This window comes from Manacus candei, unplaced genomic scaffold, assembly GCF_025592945.1.
Source record: "Manacus candei isolate 608988 ecotype Guabito, Panama unplaced genomic scaffold, ASM2559294v1 h1tg000008l, whole genome shotgun sequence".
NCBI lineage: Eukaryota > Metazoa > Chordata > Aves > Passeriformes > Pipridae > Manacus > Manacus candei.
Window position 1 is genome coordinate 10,074,656 of NW_026138056.1, and position 23,340 is coordinate 10,097,995.

Genomic DNA, 23,340 nt, shown 5'->3' on the forward strand with positions numbered 1-23,340 from the left:
GCAAAAGTGAAGCTTTCTGAGACTCACTAATAATTTCACTATTCATAAAAATTACATTCAAATTATCTGATGCAATGAGTATTTCCTTGCCTAATACAACTTCTCTTTTCTCCAAGAGTTTCACCACACCTTCTCAGTAAATAACTGAGTATACAAATGTGCATGTAACTCAGTGTATGGTATCAAATACAATTTGAACTGTGAAAAGTTAAACAGAACATTTGAGCTTAGGCTTTTCAACAACCAGCTTACGTGTAACTGAGCCATCAACTGGATTTAGTGGACTCATAAATTCCCACAGATGGAGAACAATATAAAATAAACCCCACAAATTCACTATCATAGCTTTCAGTTTCACAAAATAAACTATTTGAAAAAACCCTGGAAACAGAACGAACACCGACATAAATTACAGTAAAGCAAAGACAAAAATTATTTTAGTCAAATTACTTTATATTTGCCACAAAAATATAAAAATCTAATAATATTAGCTTAATTTCAAGGTTTGCCCATTTAGTCCATAGGCAGGAGTAAGTCTTGAATCAGCTAACATCTCTGCCATGATTTCCAGAATTTGTCTGTTTGGCAGCCTTTAGAAATGACTTAATTTTTAACTGCCTTTTTGGGTTTTTGTTTGTTTGTGGTTTGTTTGCTTGTTTTAATTACAAAAAATATGGAACTATGACTTCTATTAAAAACATCAACTTTGTTAGTTTAAAATGCTATTATAGAGTAGAATGTGCAGGAAATCTGGTAGTGGACAAATACAGAGTAAATACAGAGAATTCTGCAGACACGTCAGCTGAATATACAAGTAAATACAGCAGCTATGCAGTATAAGATATTCATGTAAAGAGACCTTTTATACTTAAAAAAAAAGTTTACAAAAGACATGCTCTAGTCTGTGAACAAATTTTTAACACAATTTCTTGACACTCCATGCATCATTATGATATTTTACTGGTAATTGCTTATGATATACTAGTACATGAAATTAGAAAGCAAGTTATGGGAACCCAGAGAGTTGCCCTAACAAAAACAACAGGCTTTTCTCTTAAAAGGCTTTGTGCCACTGCAGACAATGCCATTTACAGGGGCAACAGATTGGAAATTCAATCATTCAATGCCCAGTGAATCAATGCAGGGGATGAGATTTGCACAGGTAGCTGTCAGCTCTCACTGGGAAATAAATAAATAATCAGACTCTTAAAACAACTTGCAGCCCAAAACTTAATTCACCCCAAATCCCCAGCTGCCTTCCAATAAGCTAGAACCACTTTTTTCTTTTTGATACTTATAGACATTAAATACTTACACCTGTTTAAGAAGTTATCAATGTTTTTGTTTTTTCTTAAGGCAGGAAAATCCAAGTCATATACCAAAGCATCTAATCCATCCTGAAAAAAAAACAAAACAAAAACAAAAAACAAGCAAAATTAAGAATTTGGAAAAATAATTACACATGCTGCTAATTGAAGAGCCAAGATAAAGAAACAGTTGTCCCTGGTAATTTTCCATACAAATCATTCACATTTATTTAATGATTCAGTTAGCAGTTACATGAAACAGCTGTTCCTCCTTCATTTCCATTGGACTCTTCAAAGCTTAATTCCCTTCCATACCAAAACAAACATAGTTCTATGAATTACTAATTACCTTAATTAGCTCCACACCTACATGAAAAAAATTATTTTTTCCAAACACAAAAAGAACAAATAGCAGTTTTAATGCTATTAAACTGCATTCATCAATATTAAAAAGTTCAGTAATATTAAACAGTTCACCAATATTAAAAAGTCGCAAAGTATCACACAGTAGGGACTTGAATGTGAAATGGCAACTGGTAAATAGGACAATGACAGTAATTTATTTTGGAGAGTCAACCTCCCACATTTTATTCACTGAAATCAGTGGTAATTTTTATGAACAAGATATTGGCTTTATACCTTCCAACTTAAATCTAGGAACGAACAGCCACAAGCCCATCTGGCTTTGCTACCACGGAACATAACCCTATGAAAAAAACAAACGCCATCGAAAAAACCCTCAGAAAAATACAACAAAGAAGAAGACGGTTTTAAGGTCTTGCTAAGTGCCAAACACTTCCCAGCTTAAAGGCTAAGTCTAAATTTGTCAACAGGTACACATGATTCTTCAGTGGACAGCATCTTCTTGGAGAAAAACTAAATCTGGTCATTTAGCTAAAAACAACAAATTTGGTGTCTAATGAAAAATGATCAAGTATTCTAGGGAATTACAAAACAAAGAATTAAAGAGCATTAGGGAATCTTCTCTCCCAGCTAAGTACTGTTTAAGTGACAACTGCAAAAATAAAGAAGGTCATAAAATACAAACTGATGGATGTTAACAGTATGCCAGAGAAGTACTGCTATTTACTTGTCCAATTCATAACTATGTGCCTATGCTATCTATCATTAACTTGTTGGAAGTGAGATATTAGACCAGAAATATCTTTCATCTGATCAGTTCAGATCTGATTGGACCTTATTTGACTGTTTTCAGCTTTTAAAGGATTTTTCAATCCTTTTTTTCAGGATTGAAACCTGATCCATCAGTCTTTGACAGCTACATATATCAAGTAACTACGCCTAAAGAAAAGCTAGAGCATAAGTTTTTTGAAAGCTTATTTTCCATGAATATATAATTGAGAACACATTTGATCCAGATTGAAATAATAGTCTTTGATCCCTCACCTCAAATTCAAACCTGTTGTTCCCCCTCACTCTTCAGGAGACTTTTGACTATTAAAAAAAATCAAATGCTAGCAAAATCAAAATTATTTATAGGCTTGCAGTCCTCTCTTTTAAAGTGTGCAAGATAGAAATTATTTACTTCAGATATAATGAGAATGAGCAGTAAAATCATGCTAGAATTTGAAAACAGGTAAATACAAGGATAATCATAATTACTTTAAAGGCTGGATATTATTAAATTTGTCAACTTCACAAAAATATTCCTGTTTTAAGTTATCTCTCCACACAGTGGCTCATTTTGACCTATGATGAAAATTATACAACTCAAGAAAAGTATCACAGTATTTTCACTGCTCTAAAATACAGTCAGGTTTTGCATCTTGAGTGTGTTAAAGGATTGTCTTTTTGGACTGAAACTGATGATGAAAAATGAAAGCAAATGGCAATGAAACAACATTTAACGGGTCAGTAATAAGAGAGTAAGAAGCCAAGAACAGCTCAAGACAGATGTAGAAGTAAAGCTATGAAGGGTAAGTCTAACTTAGCAAGAAATACTTTGTAAACTACTCAAACACCTTTTCCAAAGATACATAGTAAATATCCCGGAAATCCAGGGAAGATTTTCAATTCTTTGGTAAAGTCAGTAGAGAACCATCACCGCTTGCACAGCAGTACAAAGTACACCGGTAGCTTCTGTGCATTTATCTCCATGCTGTGAGAAACAGCAGGCAAAGAACATCCACAAGAGTACCGGGTCACATCCAGAGATTTTTAAAAGTAGATTAGTGATGGTGATGAACTGTCAAAATCTGGGGTCCGATCTGCCCTGAAGCCTTCAAATCTGTAGAGTCAATCAATTTGTCCATGGACATGGCTAACACAGAAAATACGCACGTCAAGCAGAAGCACTAAATTCTCAAAAGCCTGGTTTGCTCTGGAGCTGTGCAATTACCTGCTTCAATTCAGGGCTTGCTTCAAAAGCCAAAATTCTGTCTTTTTCTTTATAGGAGGGAAGGTTTTAAACACCGAATACAAAAATACAGGAAAAACAGGAATATATAGAATTTTTTAACATCAATCTTTCATTTGTATCATACTTTTTCTTTCAAAATGCTAAAATATAAGCCCACGCCAAAAGAAGCATGAAGTACAGAAAGTGTCATGGTTTCCTTGGTCTCTCAAGCATGCTAGGTATTTTGTTGTGCTTCTTTTTAAAAGTTCTAAAATAAAGATGGAAAGCAGTATACAAATTCACTTTTAACAGACAAAAGGAAATTTCAATACTGGTTAATTCAGAATTCACCATATACAATGTTTCCTGTTCTGTTCTTCACCTTTCAGACCTTAGGTATGAACTCTAGCAAGTAAAACACTTAACCAAAAACCTCTGAAATACAGATTTAAGCTACTGATCTCACATTCATTTCAAATCACATTTCAAGATCATGCTAACAACATCTAAGGAAGTTACATGCCAAGAGTTGCTTATTTTAAAGGCTCTTCAATAATCAGCTCCCCTTCTCTAGAGTTTCTGGAGAATAAACTACCCCAGCTCAAAACCTTCATTAAAAACAGTAAGGGTGGGTGGTGTCCCTATAATAATTAAGAGACCTGTAAATCCTCAACTCTCAAAATAATTAATTTCATCAATTGAAGTACGTTTCTGAATGAAAAATAGCATAGTATTATTTTAGAGGTGGACTGCAAATACAAGACTAGGCTTAAGGTAATTTCATAGAATTGTGAATAATGGAAGTAAAATATTTGGGATACCTAGTGTTTAACATGAAACAGCCTTTCTATTTCACTTACATTAGCTAAAGCAGAACTTGGGTACGCTACAAGCTGTCCCAGTGCAAAGGGAAATAGAGAAGCATGGCTATTTTAAGTGGTATCACTGGTGAACAAACAGGGAGGAGTACAGAAGCTCAACAGTGAGAAGGCAGTGCTGGTTGAAAGTGGTGCAAGTCAGAGACCCAGGAATACACTGCGGAGTTGTAGCTATAATGGCTAGGAGAAAAAGGGCAAAGATCAAATGAAAAGAGACATGATCATTATTGTCAATGGCTGCAGAGACAACTCATCTCTCAGCTTTCTTGATTTCACCTTGCTCGATCTTTCAATGTCACCTGACTATTTTCCTAATACAGAAAGGAAGATCTTTTCTTCAAGACCTCTAAAAGCCACACCCTCCTCCTCTTAAAGAAAAAGGATACTAAAACATCACTATAATAGGCAACCATAGGCAACCAGTTTCACGTGCTTTATTAATATAAGAAAGCCTCATTTTTATGAAGGACTTTTTCCCCACTTGGACGGTTTCCATGTACTTTTAGTATTTATCTTCTTTATATACAGTACATTTTGTACTTCTTAGAAACACATACTGTGGCTTAGATGTATTTTCAGCTAATGCTAAGTTCTACCTTATTCTGTCACTACAGAGCAATTTTCTCATTTAGCTTTGAGGTCTACGCAGATATTTTCCTTTTAACAGTTAAATTAGATTACTAAAATAAATTGGTTTATAAAAGCAAACATGTGACTTCCATTTACATGGCAACAGTATTTCAGAGGTGACTGAAAAGGAACAGAGAAAAAACTTCTCTTATAGTGTCCTTCACTCAAATAATTTCATGGTCTGATACAGTCTTTTCTATATCACACTTGTTCAATGAAATCATCAATAGTTTCATAATCTATTTAAAACTCTCCATTTTATTATGAAATTAAAAAGAGGCATACTAGGGAGCCATTACAATATGCAGAGGGTTCTCCCATACAAACCAAACATTCCCACATATACTGTTGGCTTCATTTCATTCACCACTACACCACACTTACAAGTTAAAAAAGAATTAGATATATGGAGTAAAATCAAAGGTCAGTCTGGACCCATGTACTGCCCCTGGAAATGACAATAACGGTGTCTCAGAAAGAGGATTACAAGCAAGTCCAGCATACAGTAGTACTGCTCTGGTGTTTTGCTATTAACTGAAATATCTGCTTAATTTTTATAGTCCCTGTATACTAAATGGGTTCTTTCACAAAACTAGGCATTATAAATCAAAGCTAGTTCAACATTCAATAACACAAGTACAACAAGATGAGAGGTTTTTCTCTCATGCACTCACTCAACATTCATCAAGGCTGAATTTTACCTATCACTTTTAACCACCCAGGCACCACCAAGTATTAATTTCTTTTCTGGTTTGCTAGATCTTTAACTTTTACTACTCTATCATCATTAATTAATCATTATTCACCATTTTAGATCCCTTATGACTGTGAAATACCACACACCTGTTAGACTCCATTACTGATCTGTTTTTTATACACTGATCACCAGCCTTCCATTCATTCATCTATCTGACAAAAAGCTTAAATGAAGAGCCTCATCAAAAGCATTTTGTTATCCTCATACTCAGCAATTACTTCAAGGAACTCCACTAGGTTTGCAAAGCATGACTTTCTTCCACAATACCAGAGCTGGCTCTGTCCCATCACACCTGTTGGCTCACTGGTGCTGCTACTGGGCCAGGGGCTCCTGCATTAATTACAAGATTTTTTTTCTTCAACAGAAAAAAAGCAAAAAAAAAGCTATATATTGACCATCTTCCTTACTACTGCTGTCAAAACAGTTTTAAGCACTAATGTAGATAAACACTACAGTTATACACACACTTACTTGCCTTAATGAGACACAATCAGGTACAAAAAAAGATTGATAAACATCAAGCAGTCTCAGCAATCTTCCTGTTTGTGTCATTTTGTCCCAAAAAAGTTTCTAGCACCACTTAAACCTTCAGAGAGAAAAACCAGCATTAACACTGTAAAAAAACATTCCACTATGGAAACTCCTTTAAGTTTCTTTATGAAGAAATGAGCACAAAGATTTCCTAAGGTTTTTCTAAAAATAGAGAATACTATAACATAAAAATATCATTAACACACACATCAACTATACAATCTATTAACACTGAATTTCATAAGTTGTTACACTAACTTCTTATCATTAGATTCATCTAAAATGTACTGATTTTCTTCAGTTTGACTTAAGCAGTCTCACATTAACTGGATTTTTCCCCAAATTTTGGTCTACACCTATTTCCAAAGTTTTATGCATTGAACTACCAGTCCTACCATGACTATACTAGGCTTCCACACTCTGCAGTTACATTCCTTAATCTCAAAACTAACTACAGTTATGTAATGGTTTTATTCAGATGTATGAGTTAATGCAATTTTATAGCAAAATTTACTGCTAGGATATTTCAAAATACAGTCCATCAACCTACTCCAATTCAGCAAAACAGATTATCTCAGGATTCATAAGTGACATAAAGTAGAAAATACAGTATATGATCTACAATATCAGCGCACAATTATAGCATCTTTTTATTTTGAAATGTTACTCCATACACATTTCATTATGACAAAGTATCATCTAGTGTAAGCATATAATAAATAAAGATTTATTAAATGTGGTTGAAACTTTGTTGTTGAGACACTTGGTTATTTTAATATTTATCCAGCATTCAAAGAACTAAAAAAAAATACTTAATGGGTATTACCAGCATACAAAATTTGCATTCCTTGGATGGACGGGCAGTTACCCAACTTTAAACTCTTTGCTACTTTTCCTTTTTTGGAGAGACCAAAGTAAGTCTTAAGATCTAAAACTCTTAACTATCCATATTTTAGTTCCTTGTGTTGTAGCCATTTTCCTGTTTCTGTAGTACTGTAAGCTTCCCCCCATACACTAAATCAACAAACCTGACTGATCCTGAATTGCATGTGTCCATCCTAATTCATAATAATGCCCTGTCATACATAAGTGATCTTTCTGGTTAACTGTCAAATCCTGAGAGAGCATATTTAAGAGCTACAAGTGGGAAGCTAGTCATTATGGCCTATTTTCAAACTTGGATGAAAAGTAATACCTCAACTCTATTTAAAAAGAGTTTTTTTGAGCTGTTTGAATTATCAACAATGACTCTTACCACCTGAAGCATCTCCTAAAATAAAGTAAAACAAAATGCAGTGCAAATCTGTGAAATCAGCTCACATGCAGTAGGCAAGCAAGAGTAGTGTCAGGATCCACTACACACACCATTCGAACCAAACGTGTAGGTAACGAAACTACACATCTCAGTCTTTCGCTAAAACTGGGGGCAAGTCATAGATCCTTCAAACCAGAGCACTTCTCTGTCCCCTGACTAGATTCAGGAATCTTGAATTAACAGATCTGTTCTGAATGACACCTATTCAAGGCACTATTTTATGCCGGAATTATGGAAAGTTGACATTGTCTAAAGATGCATTCCAGAAAATGTATTTCAGTGGGGGCTTTCTTCCCCTCCAAACTCAAAATTATAACAATATATTACAACACTAATTTCACTATGCTAGCATATTTTATTGTGGTTAATAGTCTTTACATACAAACGTTAATTTATTACATTAGTGGTTTATTATCTCAATTTAGTGTTGCATCTTTAGGAACAATTATCAGATGAAAAACTAGAGTCTTCAAGGAAGATGAAGAACATAGACCAAAACAGCACCAAGAATATATTTCAGTAAAATCTATGGAGTAATAGGTACAATTTCATTTGAAAATAGTTCAGGAAGATGTGAAACAGGAGTAAAAGCTGATAGCCATGAAGTCAAATTATATTAATTTCACAGCAAGTAAGATTTCTGGATATTTGAAGCTTAATTTCCTTGAAAGTGGTTCACTTGCATTGGTTGATATGTTCTGTGGGCAAGTTTTACAAACCTCAAAGCTTCTATACCAAAGGTGGCAAATTCTGCCATCAATTAGAATACTTAGATTAAAAGACTAAATCAGCTGTAGAACTATCTGGAGGGCTACAAAGAAAATAAGAAAATAGATAGCCTACTTTAGGTTTAAATGATTTATCAAGCCATGTTTGTCTAACTCTAGAATTAAATGACGTGTAAGTACAGCTTCTTAAAGCTGCCCTTTTCAAGAAAACTGTATTAAATGTGACGAACGCAAGTACACTTATATATTATTTAAATAAATATATATTTAAATCGTGTTAAAAGAAGAAGAAGTACTGGTAGTTAAAGAACTGACTGATGTTTATCACCACGGAAGCAGCATTCCACAGCCGCTGCAGCACTTGGGCATTAGGAAATGCCTCATAGGTCTAGAGTTCCCCGCTACTGTAACAACTGCAACTGGAGATGAGCGGCCAACCTGACACACCACAAGGTAACACTATCCACAGAAACATTTCCTGGTGGAAAAAAGTGACCTCTCAAAGTTCTGATATTCATCAAAAACATAAGGCAAGCCCTGACCCCTCACCTAAAATGTAAAGTAACTACTTAGGCAAACTTTTTAGAAAAGTCAAATGTCACTTATAGATGCCACATCAGCAAACGGCCTTTGACATCCCCACAGCTTTCCTGGTTGTCCTGGGAGGGCAGATTCTTCCCCAGTCAGCACATACAGATCTACTGCTTCCAATTTAGGAGTCCTAAGGTTTTCATTTTAAACATACACACTTAAAAATACCAATTTAGATCAACGGGAGTTAACACCCTAAAGAACACTCACTAGAAAGCAAAAGTAACATGGACAAAAATTAGCAGTATGGATGCAAATACTGGTACATAATTTCCCTTCAATAAAATGGTACAGGACAGATCAGAGATATGAAAGAATGAAAACAAACTGGTCCAGTCCCAGCTCAAAAGTCTAAGGCTTCTTTTTGCAGCAGCCTGCAAGAACTCAGGTAAAGACATCGATGAAAAGAAAGAAACTGTATAATTCCATTAAGAAATAGTGGCATTCAGCAAAGGAAACAGAACCCCCTCCACATCTGCAGCCTGGGAAAGTGCTGTCTGCCAGATTTTTTTCCAGGCAGGTATCCATGAAACCAGACTTCAGGAAGTAAGCCTTAGTCAGTTGGACAAGATGCGAATTAGCAGGACACCAATACGTTCATAAGAACTATTGCAAATGACATAAATAATGAAATAAATAAAAGCTCTTGTAAGAGCTGTTAAATACGTAAAGCAATTTTAGATCTCTTAGGTTAATACGCTACGGTAAAACTAGAGTAAGTTCTCCAATCGATAGCTTAAATTGCTGCCCCTAGCTCTCCCACCAGACTTTTGCCTGAAAAGTGTTACCTTCACCATGAAAAACAAACAAAATAAAAAATTACCAGCGAAGTTTCCAATATAAAAAGTCAGTAGAAAGGTAACTAATTTTTCTGTAGAGCAACAATGCCTCATCAGCCATACAGTACCTGCTGTCACCTGACCTGGACTGTTTGCTGCAAATAAAACTGTGTGCTAACTATAGCTGTAAAAAATAAGATATAAAACAATAAAAAGGTAAGTTCTATCTTTAGCCTTGACAACTCAGTCTCTGGAGATTATATTAGTTCAAGAACTATGCTTTAGAAAAGACTCCAGCAAGGTATATCAAATAAAAAAAAAAAAAAAACCCCAACCCTCTATTACTAGTAATATTATCCAGCCCACAAAAAAAAAAAAATAACACAGTGAATGGAAACGGAGGCTGGACAAACTGAAAGACAAAAAAATACTTAATTTTTTAAACAGAAGGCAGACAATTAATTGAATAACTTTCCAAGAAAGAGTGAGAACATCCTAATTTTTCCAGCAGTCTGGAAATACTGCACAAAATCTCCCCTTCCCCACCACCAAAAGGCAAATTCTTCCCTAAAACTCTGGAACAAGTCAAAACACTTTCACAGTTAGAGGTGAATAGCCATGCCAGAAGTCCAAAAATGAAGTATATGAAACAACTATACTAAAAAAACACTGTAGGAACTGAAATAGTAATTGGTAAAGCAACAGGCCTTTCTTTAGTGTCACATGCAAACCATGGTCTGCAAAAGGAAAAATATGGGAAGTTGAGCACAACTCAAGCAAAGGATCAACTCTGAGAAGCTTCTCTGATTGCGCAATCTCCGGTCAGAGCTCAAGCTCCATCTCTGCAATAAACATTCCAGCACAAGCGATCCCACGTCAAGTAGACATTTGAAATATGCAACTAAACAAGAACTTAACACTATTTAAGAATTTCTGCATCATTGTGTTGTTTTGTAATGCAAACTCCAGTAAAGCCCGTAGATTTCTTTTTCATTTATTGATTAAAAGAAAAACTTCACTTTCGATAAAACAGATCTCTGTATACATAAAACCAATGTTTTTCTATATTTATTCTTTTTTCCATGATGAATATAGCCATAAGAATGACTTTCAACTAATGCTGTTTTTTAAAAAAGGTTATAAAAATTCCATGAGAATTATTTTAGATATAGACAAGTTATTTCTACTGTCAAGTATTACGATTTCTCAGAATTGACAGTATTTTGTTACTAACATGAACAAAATAGCAAGTTTTTCACATTTCTGGGGACTTTGCACAGCTAATATAGAACAAAGCAATTCTGCTAACAGATTGTTTTCAGATTACAGAATCCAATGAATTAAATTTACAAATTTATAACTTTAAAAAACATGCTTTTACCCACTACCTTTAGGCAAGTTAAAAAAAGTTTGATAACGATAAAAAAATTATAATAGGTAAAGACAGTGCTGTTAGTAACAATTTTTATTTAATACTGGATGCTTAAGTGTATTTTCAAGCCACTAATAGTGGCTAATTTGAGATCAAGAAATACTTCGATTAGAGAAGTTGTCAATGTCCCATCCCTGGAAGTCTTCTAGCCCAAGTTGGACAGGGCTTTGAGTAACCTGGTCTAGTGGAAGGTGCTCCTGCCCATGGCAGAGGTTGGAACTAGATGATCTTTAAGGTCCCTTCCAACCCAAACCATTCTGTGATTCTACGATCTAAACCCAATCTCTTCTAAGCACTCTTTTTACCCTTTCTGACACCATAGCAGAGTCACGACAAAAATCCTTAATGCTTTGGACTGCATATGAAAAAACAGGGGTTTAACTACAAAATCAAAAACCTACATGAAAACATGGTTCCATATTTAAGTACTGAAATGACAGAACAGAATCAAAGCTGCCCATAGGAACTTAGGGTGGCTTTTTCCAATTGCAAGTCTCTGACATGATAATCAGTAACGATTTTATCAAAGGTAACACTGCAACAATACAAGCCAGCTTATCTGGGATGGTCAAGTACAGTATTTCAAGACTAGAGGAAGAGAAGAAGTATTAGAAATTCATTAGAGTATCCAGCACTTTTTAATTTCAAAGAAGCCCAAAGATGTTGTGATTTATCTTGTTTGCAAGTTTCTTTAGGGACATGCAAATAAGTTTTCTGTGCTCCTTTCAAGCCTTGAGACTACAGTCTGAAGGAAACTAAAGACACTGACTTCATATACCAAGAAACAAAGTTTTTCCCAACATTTCCATTCAGTTGCTCAAGCATAAGATACACATTTCTAATACACTTGCTCAAGCATAAGACACAGACAGCAGAATTTCATAAAACAGTGGTACTCAATGTCTAGAACACTGGGTATTTTCACCAAGCTTTTATACTGCTATCATAGGGATGAAAAATACTAAAATGCTAAGAAATAACTGAAAAAGCAACTCTTCTAGCAACTTTTCCAGCTTCATTGAAATGAAAGAGTAAGTCAACTCTTCCCTAATACTAGTCTTCCTGCATAACACTTCAGAACTTGGGAAAAATGTCCTCTCAGCGAAAGAGGATGCATACTGACATATGTACTCCAAAGGCATGGCTTTATTTTGGATTTAGAAGATGGCAGAAAACAAATCTTAGTCCAAGAGGAAAGAGAGCCAGGGCTGTCTGGACCATTGCCACTACCACGGAATCCTGTCAAAGTCTCTCCTGCCTGTCCTTACAAGGGAGCAAGGCTGAGCTTGGGCTGATTAACTTAATCTCTACAGGAGATGAGGGCAAGCAATATTTTTGTCACACCATAAAATCCTGCCATGAAACAAATCAGAGCACACTAACATGACATTTTCTGTTCCTCCTTCCCACAGACCATTTTGAAGAGCTGTCATTTAGCTTCTCATTAAGCAGAGAGCAAAACTGATGACAATGTGTTTTCTACAAAATAAACCAAAAGCTTATGAAAGGATATTTTTTACTTGCATCCAACTTTTATATGATTTTTCCCCAGCATTTGCTTCACGAAAGCATTTTTCCAGTAACTATTTAAAAAAAAAAGTAATAAAAAAAGCACTAGTTTGTTGGAAATCTACATGAACTGAGGGACTAGAGATACATAGTGTATGTGTGTGTGTGTGTGTGTGTCTGTATAAAAGTATTTTAAAAATAATAGTTAAAAAGCCATGTCAAGTCAGGTCAGGTAGTATCTACTACTTCCCATTCTTATAAACTCTATGTTTGTAAAACTCGGAGGAAAGTAGGTGTTCTGTTCCTAAATACTACAAAGTATCAACATGTGATATTCTAGAACATAACTAAAGAGCAGTAGTGTCAGTTCAGGAATTCAGATACTCTTTTGTCAGGCATCCTGCACTTCACTTTCTGGAAGTCTCTGCTGGACCACAGAGCCAGTTTCTGAAGAACTACACAAATAAATGGATGTAAACAGTAATTTTAGAAACAGGTGCTTGTTACCAATCACAGTCATTTTCTAAATGAACATAGCCTCAGAGACTTGAAGAGGAAATAAGGAAGGTAGTTACATCTTTTGTGATATTCCAACAAAATGTACTGGCATTGAAGTAGAGTGTCATTATACTTAACTAGACTCTGAATTACAGATAAGCAATTTGATTTAGAAAAGGAAAAAACCCAACCACCTGACATTAGGAAAGGTCTCACAGCAGGAAGTATGTGTGTTCATACCTTCTGTACACATACATTTACACATCCCAAACAACCAAATCTTTAAAATAATAAAAAAAAATGTAATCTATCCCTTTCATTCAGGTTCACATTTTACAAATTGTTTGCTTGGCAAGAGAAATAAGGACTAAAAACTTCAAGAGAGAGAGACAGAAATTCTTTTGCACGTGTAAAATTACAAGCAGTTCATGATGCAAAGCTCTATCCTTAAGACAACCAATGCTCCAGAGAACACAACCAATGCAGCATTTCACTGAATACTGTCATGTAAAACACACTCAAAAAACCCCTTGCTTCAGTCAGCACACTGTATGACTTGAAGCAAATAGAACTGACTTTCCTCTCTTTTCTCAATGACTACAGATCAGCTTTAAGATCATGCCATGCTCAAATGCTTAGAATTTTCTTTATTGTTCTTTCCAATTTAGGTTTAAGGGACAAGTATGAGAACTGTTCTTTTCTTAGTAATTTTGTCCCCTTGTCTGCCTATTGAACTATGACAACCAATTTCCAATCTTATATAACCTTACCTCATTGAAAAACCTCTTAATCCATTTCTTCTGTGGAAGATGACACTTAGTCTGGTTTAACAGATTCACTCAAAAGTCAACTTTTATAAATGAGAACACAGGTAGAGATGACTACATGTCTCATAATATTGACTATATCTATTTTTGAACACACTGTACATAAAGAAGTAAGAACACAGCAGAAAACTTACAACACATCTAAGAAGAGACAGGTTGTTCCTTCTGAAAACCAATATGAAAGTTGATGGCTGTCCAGAAGAGCAGGAAAATTCAGAAAAAGAGCCAAGTGGAATAGTTCTAAATCCTCACATACTATTTCTACATAAAATTTAATGTTAACAACTGAAAATCTTCTGAATATCCCACAACCTGACTTGTTCTGTTTCCAAATGCTGTTCAATATCATGAGTATGTCACAAACATATTTTGATTTTTAATTACAGGCAGCATGATCTTAAAAAAGGTAAAGTCAAAATTAAGATAAGATAGCTGACACTTCTTATCCCATTCTCAGAATAAATTTGCTGCTTTCGGTAAAAAGGGAAAAGCATACTTTTAAGTGTCTTAAAAGACAAATGTGGTTTACATCTTCAGTTTTGTCATGAGTCAACAACCAACACAATGTATTCTAAACTAAATAAAACACAATGAGAAAGCTGATGGTAAAAAGATAACTAAATGATACCCTGATTTAACCTTTTTCTTAGCCACACCAGAGTAATAGTGCTTGAATTTGCCTGTTTGGCACAACAGATGTTGGAGCATCTAGTTTCTTCAAAAGCCAATGGAGGATGCCAATGGCCTTACACAGCTGCAGTCAAGAAAAGACCACAGGCAACAGCTAGAAATCGATTTGCTCTTTCCACTGAGTTTTTCTGATGAATTCTTATTTCATCTAATACATCTTCTGCTATTTATCACGGTAGCTGTCTCCCAGCCCACAAACCCAAAACATAAAAGGAAGGTTAATTTTAAAAGACCTATGTCTAAATACTACAGCTTCGGAATGCAGCACAAGGGCTGTAGCTGTATTAGTTGCTGACTTACAAAAAAGAGACAAGACGGTGTTGCAAAAATACTGTGGCCTCTCTTATGATGGCCTGAAAAGATAGACCTGAGGATTGTTGCTACAGATCACCCTAACACCAGGCTCACTGTAGAAGTGAAATTCTAAAATGAATCCCTGGCACTCCTAAATTTTATTAGAGAATAATAATCTGCTGAGAAAAAAATACACTTGAAATTAGAGCATAGTCTGAGCATTTTTTTTTATTTATAATTCTTAAGGCTCCATCAGAAATACAGATTCAGTAACTTCAGTTATTTTTTGAAAGCATACTTGAAGCCATGATTGTATGCCCAAATAAAATACACATACAGCTGACTATATAAGTATTATAAGGATTACATCCCATTTACTTAAGACTTTATTCTATGCTAATTCTTAATTTGGAGAGTTATATACTAATTAAGCAACTTCTCATCTGAAGCCATCATGAGACAAAACTTACTGAGTTTTGTAAGAACTCCCATTACCTCCTGATCAGTTTAGAAGTTTCTCTTAGCTTAGCAGAGATTTTCAATCTAAATGGATAATTGGAACTTGCAGGTTTAAATCTTTGGAATATTTCTTTCCTCCTTCCAGATAGAGTTCATCTTCACTTAAGAAGTATTAAATGTCACGAAAAGAATTAACTCTATGGAAGCTGCTTTTCCTATTTTTTTCAATTCAGGTACTACTGAAATTTATACTTGACATTTATGTGGAAAAAGATATAAGAAAATTACAGCAGTTTATCCTTTTGTTCATTTAGAAATTAGATTTGTTGCGCATGCATTCTGTGGTTGAGTTTCCTCCATCCCTTGGGGCCGCCAGCTTTAAAGGTTTTCCTCCCTAAGTCTCTTCACTTTCATCAGACCGGATCTGCTGTTACAAGAGAAATGACATGAACGTTGAGCTGCTCAGCACAGACATCATATCCTGTTCAGTGTTCCCTCAGAAAACAGGACCTTGATAGATACAGCTGAGAAAGTAATTTGTACATATAGCACTTATAATTACTTTGTGCTAACCAGCACTGCTGCTAACATGTTGTCATACTGATTTTAAGAACTTCACCAGTGCTCTGAAACCAAAGCCAGAAAAAGGCAAAGGGAAAACCAACCAGAGAAACACTGTAAAGGTTATTTGCTCAAAAGACTGACAGTCACAGAACCATAGAACAGCCCAGATTTGGTGGTAACTCAAAAGTTCACGTGATTCAACTTTTGATGCAAAAAGGAGCCTCAATGAGACTGTCTAGCACCCCGCTGAGTCTTGAAAACCTCCAATGACAGGGACTCTGTCACATCCCTGGGGAGGTTGTTCCAATGACTGTTCTCACAATAAAAAATTTCTTTCTTACACAGATAGAAATTCTCTCCCAGTGCGACCTGTATTTGTGGTCCCTTGTTTTCTCCACGACTCCTCACGAAAAAATAGCTTTCATCTTCTTTGTAGCTGTCCCTTAAGTACTGGAACACTGTGATGAGGTCCCCTTGAGCCTTCTCCAGGCTGACTCCTTCAGTTTTCCCTCACAAGGCAGGTTCTCCAGCCCTTTGATCACCTTTGCCACCCTTCTTTAAAACCTCTCCAGTCTGTCAACATCTGCCTTGAATTCTCTTTCCCTTCTGAAGGGTCCCACTCACTACCCAGTTTAGTGCCATCAGCAACTTTGCTTGAGGGTGCTTTCAAATCCAATATACAGATCATCTAGGAGGACACTGAACACTATTAGGCCCAGCATCCATCCCTGGAAGACCCTACTTGTGACAGGCTGACAGCCAGAGTAAAAACCACTGACCATAAAGAGATCTTCTGATACATTTTTAAAATAGTATATATTTGATGCCTGACCAAAATTAACTCTAATTTGATTCTGTATTAGTAAACTTTATGTAGATTATTCCTTGTGCCATTTTGATGTAATCACTCAGTATATAGGAATATTCTCAACGTAGTTCCTTCTAACAAAATCTAGAATAGAAAATTATAATTGTATATTGAAATGCATTGAAAACAAAAGCTATCTTTTTTTTTTCTGAAGCTTAGAGTACTTCAACTGAACTTGCAAGTTTTTATTTCAAAGGAAAATGCACATCATGATTCATATTTTTCATCATATATCATGTGTATATGTATATAAAAGTCTGTGGATGTACTGAACATAAATCTTGTCTTTTTAGCCAATGCATTTATTCAATGATGATCTCAAGTGATTAATGAAGCTTTTCACAGTAAGGCTTTCCTGGAAATCTGTTAAGCACACCTTCAGACCTAAAGTAAAAGGCAAGCAGTAATTGCATATAATTCATTAAGGCAGGAAACCATTACCTACTCAATATGTAAGGCTAACAAGTAGAATTATTTCAGAGAACTAACGAACTTTATTTATTACAATCCTCAAACTGCTTAGGTCAATGGAACATTTTAGTGATCTTTCCCCCTTTTCTCCAGTGATTACACTACTGGAAACTATGGCAAATAGGAACAGTCTCCTGTTACACTACTAAGCATTATCAGCTGATTAGACGCTGCAGTTTAACTGCAATTAAAAATGCATACATCTTCATTTTAATAGCTTCATATATATAAGCACAACAGAGTTCAAACAGCCAGGCAGTACTGACATTTTTCCATTAAAAACATCAAATTTCATGAAGCTCCTCTTTAATTTGTCTACAATTTTCTCCCTAAAAAACACAAATCCGTACCATACGTTCAGTGCAAAGATAGAGACTGATGAACATTATGAACACTAAAGTTTCCATGTTACTAAAAAAGCTAATGTATCATAAAAATTTACTTATTATATTGAAGCAAAGTAATTTTTAGGCTGGTGTACTAATATGCATTAACATGCAGAGAAATTAGTTTTCTTAAAAACAGTATTTTGCAGTCATAAGTCTATGCCTACGCAGATCAGTTTCCCCCACTTATCTGTGGGAACATCTGTACTAAAGAAAAATACAACTCTAACTCAAAATGACAACCCTCTCATTGATTTTGGAACAGTTTGGGGAACCTGGAGAGGTTCCAGTCAACTGGAAGCTCGCAAACATTGTCCCAGTTTTCAAGAAGGGCAAAAAGGATGACCCTGGAAACTACAGGCCTGTCAGTCCCACTTCAGTGATATTTACAGAAAAGATTATTCTGGGAGTTATTGAAAAACACCTGAAGGACAACACAGTCATTGATCACAACCAGTACAGCTTCATGAGGGGAAACTCCTGCTTCACAAACTTAATTCCCTTTTATGACAAGGTAATCCACCTAACTGATTAAGGGAAGCCAGTCGATATAATATTTTTTTATTTCAGTAAAGGTTTTGATACTGTCCTACACTATATCTTTCTAGACAAAATGTCCAGCACACAGCTGGATTAACACATCATGTGGTGGGTGAGCAACTGGTTCACAGGTCAAGCACAAAGGGTTATAGTGAACGGGGTAATACCAGGCTGGTATCTGGTGACTAAAGGGATTCTGTAGGGCTCCATCTTAGGCCCTGTGCTCTTCAATGTCTGCATCAGGACTCAAAGGAGCACTAAGCAGGTTTGCCAATGATACTAAATTGGGAGAAGCTGTTAATTCCTTCAAAGGCAGGGAGGCCCTGCAGAGGTATGTTGATGAATTAGAGAGATGGGTAATAACCAATTGTATGAAGCTAAACAAAGACAAGTGCCAGATTCTGCACCTGGATGGGGCAACTCTGGATGTACACAAAGAGGGGAAGGAGATGCTGGAAAGCAGTGCTGTAGAAAGGGACCTGGGCATCCTGGTCGATGGCAAGTTAAACGTGAGCCAGCACCGTGCTCTGGGGGGCATCAGGCACAGCATCACCAGCCGGTCAAGGGAGGGGATTGTCTCGCTCTGCTCTGCACTGGAGTGGCCTCACCTTGACTCCTGTGTGCAGTTTTGGGCACCACAATATAAGAAAGATACAAATATATTAGAGAGCATCCAAGGGAGAGACACAAACATGGTGACCGGTCTAGAAGGAAGCCACATGAGGAGTGGCTGAGGTCACTTGGTCTGTTCTGCCTGGAGAAGAGGAGCCCAAGGGGAGACCTCATCGCAGTCTACAACTTCCTTGTGAGGGGAAGCGGAGGGGCAGGTGCTGATCTATTCTTTCTGGTGAACAGTGGGAGGACTCATGGGAATGGCATGGAGTGTGTCAGGGGAGAGTTAGGTTGAATATTAGGAAAAGCTTCTTCACCCAGAGAGTGGCTGAGTGCTGGAACAGGCTCCCCAAGCCTGCTAGAGTTCAAGAAGCATTTGCACAACATTCTCAGGAATATGGTGTGATTTTTGGGGTTTGTCAAGGGTAAGGCCAGGAGCTGATTGTCAGTGTGGGCCCCTTCCAACTCAGGATATTCTATGAGTCTATGAAAACACTTAAGAATCTGAAAGCAATGGCTTATATGAAAACAGAAGTTTGTAATATACCAATGAAGATGCAATGTTAAACAGACTCACACCTTCCTTTTGACTTTAAGTCTTCCTGTGGAGATTTTTTTGGTCATTGATGTTTGACGCATGTGTCCTTGTCGCTTGATGTCTGATTTTCAAATATCCCATGGTACTACCACTGAAATTTCCTGCCCCTTAAAAAGAGTACAAAAAGTAGCTTGCTTCCACACCATCAAACCCACAAATTGTGGGGGTGGAGGAAAGTACTTCCTTATTTTGCATGCAGGAAACAGTCTCACAAAAAGTGTAAAGAAATCAGGAAGCCCTGACAGAAGTCACCATAGGCCACACAAACAATTCCAACCCCAAAATCATCTTTAATTATCATCTTCCTAATTTCTCCGCTTCTTTTTCCAACCTTCATATTTGCATTTATACCTTACAGATGGACAAGACTTCCCTTTGCACAAAGAGTATTTTTTTTGTACCCTACCACTCCCTACCACAAGTGAAATCTGTTGTGTTCTGCAGTTACAAATATTCAAAAGTAAAGAAGGACATATCACAATATCAAGGACACAGAACTGATGTTCCCTATTTGCTGATACTTCATTTACTAAGTAGGAGGTAAGAGGATAATATGGCACACCAATTTTGATTTCAACTTCTCTGTCTTTTCAGGAAGACACTTGATTGGTACTCAAACAAGAAGAAGTATTTAAATGGAATTACTGGCTTTCCACAATCTCAAAGTCAAAAGGATAAAGTTGTTTTACCAAACTGTTAAGTAATTTATGGTAGGCAAATATCCACTGCACGAGTTTAAGAATTAACTCGAGAGATTATGAATGGACAGGATTAGCACTACTGACAAAATCATTTTTACTGCTCAAGTAGTTGCTCCTCCTCTTCATATCAGAACTTGACTACTTGTTTCACTTCTACTGCAGAAGTAAAATTAAAAGTATCCAAACAGTGAAGAACATTAAGATCTTGACAACAGACATCACCCTTCAGGATTAAAAAATTAAGTGATTCTTGTGTTTTGCAGAGATGAGGACACAGATATCTTGTCCAACTTAACCATGCACTCTTAAGGTTAACACTGCTTCCACTTTCTTCTAGATGAAGAAAGGAAGCTTAACAAATAAACCAGTTCATTTCTATGAGCTGCATTTCGTTACACCTGAAACCCATTTGTTTATCATGATGCAATTCCAAGAAAAGCAAGATCTACAGGGAATTGTCTAATCTTAAGCATAAGCTTTAGCTCAAAGTTTCAAGTTACTTGTTAAAATCGATTGTGTCTTTTTCCACTGTTATGAAAAAGGTTACACTGATTCCAACTTCTCTGAGAAAATATTTTGTAAAAACACCAGATTACTTTTGAAAGTAATTCTTAACAAAACTCATCACCCCATTTTTTTCACTTTTGCGAACCCATCACTTCATAAGGCTTTTTTTTAAAATTAAATGTAAACACATGTAAGAGAAATTATCAGTCAGAAGACAGCTTATGATTTCATCAACTTGTTTCTACAATACACCTTTGTTGAATACTGTTATTTCCTCCCACAAAATAAGGGTAATACAACACCACTGGAAGGCAAGTTTGCTGATGTTGAAATGCACAAGATAGAAAGCGAAAGATGTCCTGCTTTGGTTAGACAGAGAACCTCTCACAAGACAGCCCGGTTTGAAGGAAAATCTTCAGCTGCCTATTCTGGTTGAATCTTAAATTGAAAAACTAAGCTTCTATTCCCAGGGCATCAGAAATGTTAAAAAAAATACTTCCCGACCTGTAAATAAATGGTATTAATCAATCTTTTCTTTCATTCCTGACCACATCTATAAGTTTGTCAAAACTGCAACAAAGAAAGAGTATTAAAAAAAAAAATCCCTTTTTCCTTTCCCCTAGAACTCATGGTTCTCAGACCCTTCTTTCCCATGAACATACCAAGAACTGTGACAGAAACTATTATTCATATGATAGAAACTATTCTTTATATGAAGGTGAAGTTAATCTGAAGCCTTTCTTTGCCAGCAGCTCAAAGAGGAGACTGACCAAAAGAAAAGGTCAAGAACAATGCAGTCATCCAGACTCTTCCCCGATGGCAGCCAAAATCAACTGCACAGAAGGCAGAAAGCCACAGAGGAGTTGTTTACAGTCATTGCAGTACCTGCACCGAACCAGCTCCAGCAGCACCGGCATAATCAACACTCTTAATTTTACTTCAAATGGTATCTTTGCTTACATGTCAAGTCCAAACTACTGATGACAATAGTGTCATGTATACATTGCATTAAGAAGGACAAAAGCTTTCTTATGAAAGTCGGAAGGCATTTGAGGACAGAAAAGAAACAAAAGGAGAGAAGACTCCTCTGACCTTACACTCATCAAGAACTAAAACAAGAGAGACATTTAGTGCTTTCCATATTCCAATCTAATCAAAATCAATGAACAGCTCTGAGTGTGTAGGTTATTTGATACAAGACCTCTTTTGTGTCACAACTCTATCCTTTAGACAAATAATCCAGAATTCTCCTGAATATGGTCTTCTTAACAAGAGTCTTCATAGGTTGATTCAGAACCACAATGTGATTAGCTCTGACAAAGCCTCCAACCATCTGATTTTACAAGGCAAAAACATCTCTGAACATTTTAAGGTCACGCTACATCACAAAACCATATGCACAAAACAGTTTGTGGGGTATGAGAATGGCTAAAAATAGCCATGAGCATTTTAGTAAAAGACAGAAGACAAAAGCTCTTCCAGGAAGCACACTGATTTATTCTCTACAGAAAAGTTTAGCTCCTTAATGACATCTCCAATTATAAATTCAGTGTACTGAAAAAAAAACCACAACCAACACACCCTTCAAACAAAAAGCAACCCAGTAAAATATACAATCACATCACTAGTTCAGCTTTCACTCCACAGGTCTTTACGGGCATTTTCTTATTTCCAACATCATCCTTCCTCTACTAGTACTGGCAACAATAGCTCCAGTTTCAAAAGCCATGACCACTGTTGCCAATACTAGCAAAGCAAAGCCTCCGATTCCTAATAAGTCTACCATTTGGTTGGCACCACTTTTGCTTTGTACTCCTATAAAAGAAGATACAGAGCATATAAGAGCAGGTTTGAATGGTTCCAAGACCACAAAAAATTACATGATTGGTATGCCGGCAATTTTTTGTTTAATTGCCAATGAACTTAGTAGTAAATTAAGTTGAAGGAGGACAGTTACCCACAGATCAAGTATTAGAGCAGTAAGCAGACTGTCAGTGATGTGGTAGAATCACCTTTCCTCTTTTAAAGTAGAGAATAAATCCTCTCAGCTTAATATTGACAGGATTCTTTGCATGCCTACAATCAAAGCTACTTTCTAAGAAGAGATTAGTATAATATTACATTAGTATAATCAGATTTCATAACAGAGAAGGGCTCATGAGAAAATTCTATGATTCCACCTCTAACACTGACAGAAATGCATAGTATCAATACAAAGGTGTGAGGCATCAGTATTACCTCTATTTTCAGCTACAGTGTCATGTCCTGCCTGGTATTATTCTGCACAACCTGGCACCTCCTAAAAAGCATAAGGCAAGTACAACCAGCACTAACTCCTTGTCCTACCCTTAACCCTCACTCCTCCCTGAAGAATCTTCACCGTCTACTCCTACTCTATTATCTCCTGACTAGAGAGGTTTCCTCCCCTCCAAAGTACTTAACAGAGTCACTTCACACTTGTAGTCAAATGAGCTCCCAGTTGTCAGAGCTGGAATTAACGTGCTGGACC

General features: G+C 36.2%; 1 protein-coding gene across 6 annotated transcripts in view; it reads right to left on the reverse strand.

Moving 5' to 3' along the window:
• Positions 1 to 23,340, reverse strand: part of ROCK1 (Rho associated coiled-coil containing protein kinase 1) — an 88,500-nt gene that overhangs the window by 54,436 nt on the left and 10,724 nt on the right. For all 6 annotated transcript variants that reach the window (XR_007901391.1, XR_007901369.1, XM_051774784.1 and 3 more), the window contains exon 2: positions 1,316 to 1,397. Coding sequence is in view for 4 of the 6 variants with exons in the window: in XM_051774784.1 (XP_051630744.1) it covers positions 1,316 to 1,397 (82 nt within the window). In the remaining 2 variants the exon portion in view is untranslated. The remainder of the gene's footprint in view (positions 1 to 1,315; positions 1,398 to 23,340) is intronic.